At 45.4% G+C, this 9,355-nt stretch overlaps 2 protein-coding genes across 2 annotated transcripts; one reads left to right on the top strand and one right to left on the bottom strand.

The window, feature by feature from the left end:
* Positions 1 to 4,838: 4,838 nt before the first annotated feature.
* LOC116374460 (hemoglobin embryonic subunit alpha-like) lies at positions 4,839 to 5,694 on the bottom strand. Its single transcript, XM_031827431.1, has 3 exons — positions 5,568 to 5,694; positions 5,252 to 5,459; positions 4,839 to 5,065 (listed from the first exon to the last, which is right to left on the bottom strand). Exons 1-3 carry the CDS (start codon positions 5,660 to 5,662, stop codon positions 4,937 to 4,939), a joined length of 432 nt encoding a protein of 143 aa, XP_031683291.1. The 5' UTR covers positions 5,663 to 5,694; the 3' UTR covers positions 4,839 to 4,936.
* A 799-nt stretch (positions 5,695 to 6,493) lies between these two features.
* LOC109888032 (hemoglobin subunit beta-like) lies at positions 6,494 to 7,865 on the top strand. The gene is made up of 3 exons (XM_031827420.1): positions 6,494 to 7,037; positions 7,273 to 7,495; positions 7,607 to 7,865. The coding sequence occupies exons 1-3, from the start codon at positions 6,946 to 6,948 to the stop codon at positions 7,733 to 7,735; spliced, it is 444 nt and encodes a 147-aa protein (XP_031683280.1). The 5' UTR covers positions 6,494 to 6,945; the 3' UTR covers positions 7,736 to 7,865.
* Positions 7,866 to 9,355: the final 1,490 nt, after the last annotated feature.

The raw sequence follows: 9,355 nt of genomic DNA, 5'->3' as shown, positions 1-9,355 counted from the left end.
GGAGGGGTGGCAGGTAGCCTAGTGGTTAGAGTGGAGGGGTGGCAGGTAGCCTAGTGGTTAGAGTGTTGGGGTGGCAGGTAGCCTAGTGGTTAGAGTGGAGGGGTGGCAGGTAGCCTAGTGGTTAGAGTGGAGGGGTGGCAGGTAGCCTAGTGGTTAGAGTGGAGGGGTGGCAGGTAGCCTAGTGGTTAGAGTGGAGGGGTGGCAGGTAGCCTAGTGGTTAGAGTGGAGGGGTGGCAGGTAGCCTAGTGGTTAGAGTGGAGGGGTGGCAGGTAGCCTAGTGGTTAGAGTGGAGGGGTGGCAGGTAGCCTAGTGGTTAGAGTGGAGGGGTGGCAGGTAGCCTAGTGGTTAGAGTGGAGGGGTGGCAGGTAGCCTAGTGGTTAGAGTGTTGGGGTGGCAGGTAGCCTAGTGGTTAGAGTGGAGGGGTGGCAGGTAGCCTAGTGGTTAGAGTGGAGGGGTGGCAGGTAACCTAGTGGTTAGAGTGGAGGGGTGGCAGGTAGCCTAGTGGTTAGAGTGTAGGGGTGGCAGGTAGCCTAGTGGTTAGAGTGTAGGGGTGGCAGGTAGCCTAGTGGTTAGAGTGGAGGGGTGGCAGGTAGCCTAGTGGTTAGAGTGGAGGGGTGGCAGGTAGCCTAGTGGTTAGAGTGGAAGGGTGGCAGGTAGCCTAGTGGTTAGAGTGGAGGGGTGGCAGGTAACCTAGTGGTTAGAGTGGAGGGGTGGCAGGTAACCTAGTGGTTAGAGTGGAGGGGTGGCAGGTAGCCTAGTGGTTAGAGTGGAGGGGTGGCAGGTAGCCTAGAGGTTAGAGTGGAGGGGTGGCAGGTAACCTAGTGGTTAGAGTGGAGGGGTGGCAGGTAACCTAGTGGTTAGAGTGGAGGGGTGGCAGGTAACCTAGTGGTTAGAGTGGAGGGGTGGCAGGTAGCCTAGAGGTTAGAGTGGAGGGGTGGCAGGTAACCTAGTGGTTAGAGTGGAGGGGTGGCAGGTAACCTAGTGGTTAGAGTGGAGGGGTGGCAGGTAACCTAGTGGTTAGAGTGTTGGGGCGGCAGGTAGCCTAGTGGTTAGAGTGGAGGGGTGGCAGGTAGCCTAGTGGCTAGAGTGGAGGGGTGGCAGGTAGCCTAGTGGTTAGAGTGGAGGGGTGGCAGGTAGCCTAGTGGTTAGAGTGGAGGGGTGGCAGGTAACCTAGTGGTTAGAGTGGAGGGGTGGCAGGTAGCCTAGTGGTTAGAGTGGAGGGGTGGCAGGTAACCTAGTGGTTAGAGTGGAGGGGTGGCAGGTAGCCTAGTGGTTAGAGTGGAGGGGTGGCAGGTAACCTAGTGGTTCGAGTGGAGGGGTGGCAGGTAACCTAGTGGTTAGAGTGGAGGGGTGGCAGGTAGCCTAGTGGTTAGAGTGGAGGGGCGGCAGGGTAGCCTAGTGGTTAGAGTGTTGGGGTGGCAGGTAACCTAGTGGTTAGAGTGGAGGGGTGGCAGGTAACCTAATGGTTAGAGTGGAGAGGTGGCAGGGTAGTTTGAGTTTGAGTTTATTTTTATTTTTACAGGGACAGTGCACATTAATCAACATTTCAGTAAAAGTGCCGGTTTTAGCCAACCGGCTAATTTTCAACCGCAGTCCCTGGGCAGGTTATTAAAAACAATTACAATATAGACAATAGCAACATAGAACAAGCAAGACATAGCAACATAGGACAAGCAAGACGTAGCATACAGACAGAGCAACATAGGACAAGCAAGACGTAGCATACAGACAGAGCAGCATAAAACAAAAAGCAGCAAGACAAAATTCATAAAAGCAACAAAGTGTTTCCACACCTCACAAGCTACAGACAACAGACAACATGGAGTGGCAACACACAGCTAGGGACCATGTTCACAAATCTGATTGACCTTTAGCCATGTCTTCAAGCATTTTGTGAAAGTGTGATATGTGGTGCAGTTATGTGTGTCTGATGGCAGTGTATTCCAGACATGGGAAGCTCTCACAGAGAATGCAGATTTACTAAAGGTGCTTTTCCTTAGGGGAACTATACAGTCACCTCTCATGGCAGACCTTGTGGATCTGCTGCCATATGTCTGGGTTTTGTGTTTAACAAAAATATTGAGTGGAGGGGGAGCCAGGCCATTGAGGATCTTGAATACAAGACATGCGTCGGTGTATTGCACAAGATTTTCCCAACTCAAGAGCTCATGCTTTCTAAGGATGTGACAATGATGATTGCTATTGGGCTTCCTATCAAGCACTTTGAGAGCCTGTTTGTAGACAGACTGAATAGGTTTTAATGTTGTACAGCAAGCTTGGGCCCAACTAGTCAAGCAGTATGTTAAGTGGGGGAGTATCATAGATTTGAAGTACAGTTTTGCTACCTCTGTAGTCAAACAATTTCGTATAAATCGGAAATTAGCTAGGTTGAATTTGGTTATTTGAATTACCTTTTTCACATGCTTTTTAAAAGAGCCTAGTAGCCTAGTGGTTAGAGTGGAGGGGCAGCAGGGTAGCCTAGTGGTTAGAGTGGAGGGGCGGCAGGGTAGCCTAGTGGTTAGAGTGGAGGGGCGGCAGGGTAGCCTAGTGGTTAGAGTGGAGGGGCGGCAGGGTAGCCTAGTGGTTAGAGTGGAGGGGCGGCAGGTAGCCTAGTGGTTAGAGTGGAGGGGTGGCAGGTAGCCTAGTGGTTAGAGTGGAGGGGTGGCAGGTAGCCTAGTGGTTAGAGTGTTGGGGCAGCAGGTAGCCTAGTGGTTAGAGTGGAGGGGTGGCAGGTAGCCTAGTGGTTAGAGTGGAGGGGTGGCAGGTAGCCTAGTGGTTAGAGTGTTGGGGTGGCAGGTAGCCTAGTGGTTAGAGTGGAGGGGTGGCAGGTAGCCTAGTGGTTAGAGTGGAGGGGTGGCAGGTAGCCTAGTGGTTAGAGTGGAGGGGTGGCAGGTAGCCTAGTGGTTAGAGTGGAGGGGTGGCAGGTAGCCTAGTGGTTAGAGTGGAGGGGTGGCAGGTAGCCTAGTGGTTAGAGTGGAGGGGTGGCAGGTAGCCTAGTGGTTAGAGTGGAGGGGTGGCAGGTAGCCTAGTGGTTAGAGTGGAGGGGTGGCAGGTAGCCTAGTGGTTAGAGTGGAGGGGTGGCAGGTAGCCTAGTGGTTAGAGTGTTGGGGTGGCAGGTAGCCTAGTGGTTAGAGTGGAGGGGTGGCAGGTAGCCTAGTGGTTAGAGTGGAGGGGTGGCAGGTAACCTAGTGGTTAGAGTGGAGGGGTGGCAGGTAGCCTAGTGGTTAGAGTGTAGGGGTGGCAGGTAGCCTAGTGGTTAGAGTGTAGGGGTGGCAGGTAGCCTAGTGGTTAGAGTGGAGGGGTGGCAGGTAGCCTAGTGGTTAGAGTGGAGGGGTGGCAGGTAGCCTAGTGGTTAGAGTGGAAGGGTGGCAGGTAGCCTAGTGGTTAGAGTGGAGGGGTGGCAGGTAGCCTAGTGGTTAGAGTGTAGAGGAGGCAGGTAGCCTAGTGGTTAGAGTGGAGGGGTGGCAGGTAGCCTAGTGGTTAGAGTGTAGAGGAGGCAGGTAGCCTAGTGGTTAGAGCGTTGGGGTGGCAGGTAGCCTAGTGGTTAGAGTGTAGAGGAGGCAGGTAGCCTAGTGGTTAGAGTGTTGGGGTGGCAGGTAGCCTAGTGGTTAGAGCGTTGGGGTGGCAGGTAGCCTAGTGGTTAGAGTGTAGAGGAGGCAGGTAGCCTAGTGGTTAGAGTGTAGAGGAGGCAGGTAGCCTAGTGGTTAGAGTGTTGGGGTGGCAGGTAGCCTAGTGGTTAGAGCGTTGGGGAGGCATGTAGCCTAGTGGTTAGAGTGGAAGGGTGGCAGGGTAGCCTAGTGGTTAGAGCGTTGGGGTGGCAGGTAGCCTAGTGGTTAGAGCGTTGGGGTGGCAGGTAGCCTAGTGGTTAGAGTGTAGAGGAGGCAGGTAGCCTAGTGGTTAGAGTGGAGGGCCAGTAAACCAAAAGGTTGCTGTATGGAATCCCCAATCTGTTCTGCCCCTGAACAAGGCATTATAAAAACTTATAAATGCCTCGTGAGCTCAGTTCAACTATCGTACCCCATCAGAACCCAAAATATAAGCTTGTTTTACTCTTTTACTCTGTTTGTAAACCATTGACATGTAAACAGACACTGCATAGCCTCAAAACATGGTTAAAACTATAATTTTGAGATCATGGATAGTCTGTCCTTGCATCCATAGCTCTGTCTACGATTTTGAGAGTGGTCACATCTCTCTATGCCCATCCCTCAGCTTTTTACCAAAACAGACCATGACTACTTTGTCATTGTTTCAATTAAGGATTCTAGCTTTATCCAGATCAACATGACATACATGTTTGTTTATTAATAACAATAAATCAGTTAGTCAAAAGAACCCTATAAAATACAAAATACATTTATCAGAGGCACCTCCTGTCCTTTGAGTTTAGGAAATTGTATTTTACAAATACTATCAATCCATTCATAATATATACATAGTCCTTAATTAGCCTAATTATCTAATATATATTACTTTGTTATATCAAATCGTTTTTTCCATTTTGTTTATGTGGTCCTATGTCAAATAGTTTGTTCAATCTTGTTAATCAATAGCAAGTTCTAAGCGAGCCATTTGATTGATCTATAAGCTACTATTTCAACTTTGTTCCCCTTCTCTGATTTCATTTATTTACTTCTAAACTTTTACTGCTAACTTCTCTAAGGATCGCTTTTTGTGGAAATGTTTTGCATATAGTTTCCATTTTCTTTATGAATACCTTTTTGACTTTCGATGTCTTTCAGACTTGCAAACAGCAACTTATTTAATCATATCAGGTCCTGTGCTCTACAAAACAACGAATTAAAAACCAAAGTAAAGACCAAAAAACGTAATTATGTCCGTTGTAACATTTAATTATATTTTAGAACAATACAGAGCTGAGCACAGTGCTGATCAATGCTGCAATCCGTCTGGTCTGATGCCTTCTGTCCACATCTTATCGGTACTTCTCAGACAGAGCCCGGCCCACCGCTGCCAGGAACTTGTCCATGGCCACATGAGCTTCGGGGTTGAAATCATTGGGGAACAAGATAGCCAGCACCACCAAGATGTTGTGGGACAGGATCTACAGGACGAAAGGAATAAACATTAGTACACTACATGTTTTAATAGGATATTTGATGTAATAATCTACGTTGTCCATTTTACTGTAAAGAGTACCCGATATATTTTAAATGCATTTTAACGATACATTTTCATTTGGTGTCAACGGTAAACAAATTATTAAAAATAATGCTGTGACTGTCCTGACCTTGAAGTTGGCGGGATCGACACGCAGCTTGAAGGCATGCAGCTCGCTGAGGGCGAGGAGACCTGCGCTGATGTCGTCGATGCTGGCCACCGCTAAACTGATGCCTCCCATGATGGTCCCACCGTGCTTCCTGACTGGGGCAGAGCCGGGGCTCAGGTCCTTCCAGTGGGAGAAGTAGGTCTTGGTCTGGGGGTACACAACCAGCGTCCTGCACCGGAAGAAAAAAACATGTCAAGAAAGATGGAACACTAACACCAAACAGTCTACATTTTTACTTCAAAAACAGCTATAAGATTAGCAGCACGAAAGCCATTACCTAGACAGAGCATCGCAGCCGATGTCCTCAGCCTTGCCGGCCACCTTGGCCCAGAAGGCCTTGACCATTTTCTTGTCCTTAGCGGTGAGACTCATGGTTGTAGTTAAAGACGATGCTGGAGTAGAAGTTCAGTGATGAGCTCTTACAAACGAAGACTTTTTATATTAGCCGCGAGCCCCACCCAATGCAGACCCACCTCCAAGATAAACAAGATACAACATGCCTTTTCTTAATGTTCAATAGGCACAATCCCTCACAAGTTATTACATTTCTGCTTATTTTACTGGACAAAAACACAAGTTGGTACAATCCTCCATACAAGACGTACAAAGACATTGTTAGCACCTTTTGAGCAGCACACAATATCAAACATAAAACACACAGGGTAGAGATGGATAAAAAGATATATAGATATATACATGATTATGACAGTCATTGAAGTCTACGAAGTTTTTAGTATTAGAGATGTGTTGAGAGGTTTTTTAATGCTGGTAGTTTTCACAAGGGAGTCAGTAATTTCCATCTTTTATTTCAGTACAAAATAATTCAATATTCGTTTATTTATTTATCACTCTGGCTTTATGGTATTTAACCAATAAAGAGAAGTCTAATTGTATTGTCATTAGCTAAACTGCCTGTATTATAAGTAAGAAATAGAAGCCTGTATTCAGAAATATGGAGAAGTTGACAGTAGAGATGCATTACCCCCAAATAGCCTGGAATAGTGCAACTATAAACATAAATATAAAATGGGTTCGACCTTACTAGCGCAGAATGAACATAGAGGTGAAATATCAATTCATTTGTTTAGAAATGTATTACAAAGATAAAAAGTATGTAATATCGTAGTAGGCTATTTCATATATCTCAGTAATATATTAATATCGTAGTTATATCTTACTAATATCTGAGTATAGGCATACACAGAGATAGTTGAAAAATGTTTCTCAGACAAAGTAATTGAATCCCCAACATGTGTGATTAATGTGCAATAGGTCTATATCTTCAGATAGTAGGCATATTTACACATGTATTTGCATGTGTTGAGAATGGTATATTTCCCCACTATTTGGGGCTTATTTTTGTTAATATTTCTAATAATGTAATAATTGGTATGTAACCTAATACTTAAATGGATGATTTTAGGACAGTGTATTATTGTAAAATTGCTTTTAAACATATATGGTAAACGGTAAAACTTCACATTATTATCTCAGTCAAATCTGTGACTTTTTCCTTATACAGTCCCTTATCATAACCCCACCCATCGCTGTCTTTAGGGAGGAGCGTCCCGATCCTTTTAAAAACGCTGCTCAAGCGAAGACAAAGTGTAAATGATTCGTTAGCCTCTGTGAAAGAAACTTCAACAGCTAGCAACATGGTTCAGTGGACAGACTTTGAGCGCGCCACCATTCAGAGCGTCTTCGAGAAGATGGACTACGATGACGTTGGGCCCGCGGCTCTTTCCAGGTAGTGCATTTAAAACTGTGGTCTACAAATTATTGGAATTAGTCATGTTATTATACTGTTATTATATTATTATGCGCTTGTTATTATGAGTTTCAAGACGAAGTCGTACTTGCGACAGGCGTGTAATTAACGCGTAATTGACATCTCCAAATGACACATTAATTGATTTCCGTAAGATATGTGTGTATGCAGATATCACGTTTGTGTAATTCCTAACTGTTTATTATTTCTACAGGTGTCTGGTTGTGTACCCCTGGACCCAGAGGTATTTCGGTAACTTTGGAAACCTGTACAACGCCGCTGCCATCCAGGGAAACCCAATGGTCGCCGCTCACGGAAAGACCGTCCTGCGCGGACTGGACCGGGCTGTCAAGAACATGGATGACATCAAGGCCACCTACGCAGAGCTGAGCGTGCTGCACTCCGAGAAACTGCGCGTGGATCCAGACAACTTCCGGGTAAATTGAAATGTTCTACTTCACACAAGGTACTTGCCTATCTATGTTGTGGCATAGATGGTGTGGCAGAAGGCGTTTTCTTACTTGTCCATTTGCTCCTTTCTTTTGCAGCTGCTGGCTGACTGCCTTACTATTGTCGTTGCTGCGAGAATGGGTGCTGACTTCACCGCTGATGTCCAGCGCGCTTTCCAGAAGTTCCTGGCCGTCGTGGTGAGCTCCCTGGGCAGACAGTACCACTAGAGCCCCTCCACTCAGAGACGGACGACCACCAGAGGACCAACAAGCTCGGAGGACCAACAAGCGCTGATCATTTGTTTAGAGGCACATGTTGTTCCTTCTACTAAAGCAAATAAAATCTTCCACAAATTAATATTTTTTTAATCTGTGCCTTATTTTCTTGCATGAACATCAATATGGTGGCACATATTATATTATATTATAGCATTATGAACTAAGTGTGTAAATATTTCAACCTTGTTAATCAGATATTGATAATGTGCGATATACAAATATTTAGCAAATGACTAAAATATTTGCCAATTAACCACACTGACATGTTACATTAGCTGTGCATGAACTAACCAATGCAACTAATAAATACAACCTTCTGTTTAATGGTGCTTGAATTAATACAATGCGTTTAAATGATATCAGGCCTGCAATGATTAATTAATGCCCAAAACGTTTGACCCAAGTTTAACAATTTAAAGACAATGCTACCAAATACTAATTGAGTGTACAGTATGTAAACTTCTGACCCACTGGGAATGTGATGAAATAAATTAAAGCTGAAATAAATCATTCTCTCTACTATTACTTAAAATTAACTTGCCCATGATAGCCGCTGCGCTGTTTAAGTCTCCAAAGGTTCCAAAGTACCTCTGAGTCCATGGATATACAATAAGACAACTGGAAAATACAAATTATATTATAATATACATAATATAAATTAATCCATTTCATTCAATGAATCCATATAAATATAGTTATTAGGATGAAACTACAAAAACTATTACAGTGGCTAATGTTTGGTAGCTGCTGAGACAAAGTGTGCCCTCATCATCAGTGAGATTTCTCTAACTGTTGGAGCTGTTCTTCAGCACCACCAAGTTCACCCTGACTATCGCTGTCTCTATGCTGCATCCTGACCGATTAGCGGAGCTGTCCTTTCAGCACAACATTTTCACAGTCTAAAGAGAATCCTTGTGTTGTCGTGTTATGGCCAAACGTTGACAAAGTATAAGCTTAAATTGTGACACAGGTTTTGACCCTACTGTCCAGCTCTAAAGTTTTGTGGACTGCTGTTTTCATTCTGTTGAGAATGGGAGTTCACTCATTGTCGTTGAATATCCATATCTCCAGGGGCCAGGGGTCTTCAAAATTGTCTTGCCCTGTCAAACCGGCGGCCCAAGGACCCCCATAGGAAGTTAGCCGGGAAAAAATCCATATCTTGTCTTATGATCAGGTGAATGATACACTATACTGTATATACAAAAGTACACTACATGGACAAAAGTATGTGGACACCCCTTCAAATTAATGGGTTCAGCTATTTCAGCCACACCCGTTGCTGACAGGTGTTTGAAATCGAGCACACAGCCATGTAATCTCCATAGACACACATGGGCAGTAGAATGGCCTTACTGAAGAGCTCAGTGACTTTCAAAGTGGCACAGTCATAGGATGCCACCTTTCCAACAAGTCAGTTTGTCAAATTTCTGCTCTGCGAAAGCTGCCCTGGTCAACTGTTAGTGCTGTTATTGTGAAGTGGAAAAGTCTAGGAGCAACAATGGCTCAGCCGCAAAATGGTAGGCCACACAAGCTCACAGAATGGGTCCGCCGAGTGCTGAAGTGCATTAC

This window comes from Oncorhynchus kisutch, linkage group LG6 (assembly GCF_002021735.2).
Source record: "Oncorhynchus kisutch isolate 150728-3 linkage group LG6, Okis_V2, whole genome shotgun sequence".
In the NCBI taxonomy this organism is placed as follows: Eukaryota; Metazoa; Chordata; class Actinopteri; order Salmoniformes; family Salmonidae; genus Oncorhynchus; species Oncorhynchus kisutch.
Note: the sequence above shows the minus strand (reverse complement) of the source record. Positions and strands in the feature narration are given on the sequence as shown.

Coding starts and splice junctions, on each gene's coding strand:
- LOC116374460 (XM_031827431.1), bottom strand. CDS start 5,662: ATGAGTCTCACCGCTAAGGACAAGAAAATGGTCAAGGCCTTCTGGGCC. Junction 5,460..5,567: donor GGCTGCGATGCTCTGTCTAG/GTAATGGCTTTC, acceptor CTTCCGGTGCAG/GACGCTGGTTGTGTACCCCC. Junction 5,066..5,251: donor TCGATCCCGCCAACTTCAAG/GTCAGGACAGTC, acceptor TTCGTCCTGTAG/ATCCTGTCCCACAACATCTT.
- LOC109888032 (XM_031827420.1), top strand. CDS start 6,946: ATGGTTCAGTGGACAGACTTTGAGCGCGCCACCATTCAGAGCGTCTTC. Junction 7,038..7,272: donor GGGCCCGCGGCTCTTTCCAG/GTAGTGCATTTA, acceptor TTATTTCTACAG/GTGTCTGGTTGTGTACCCCT. Junction 7,496..7,606: donor TGGATCCAGACAACTTCCGG/GTAAATTGAAAT, acceptor TTTCTTTTGCAG/CTGCTGGCTGACTGCCTTAC.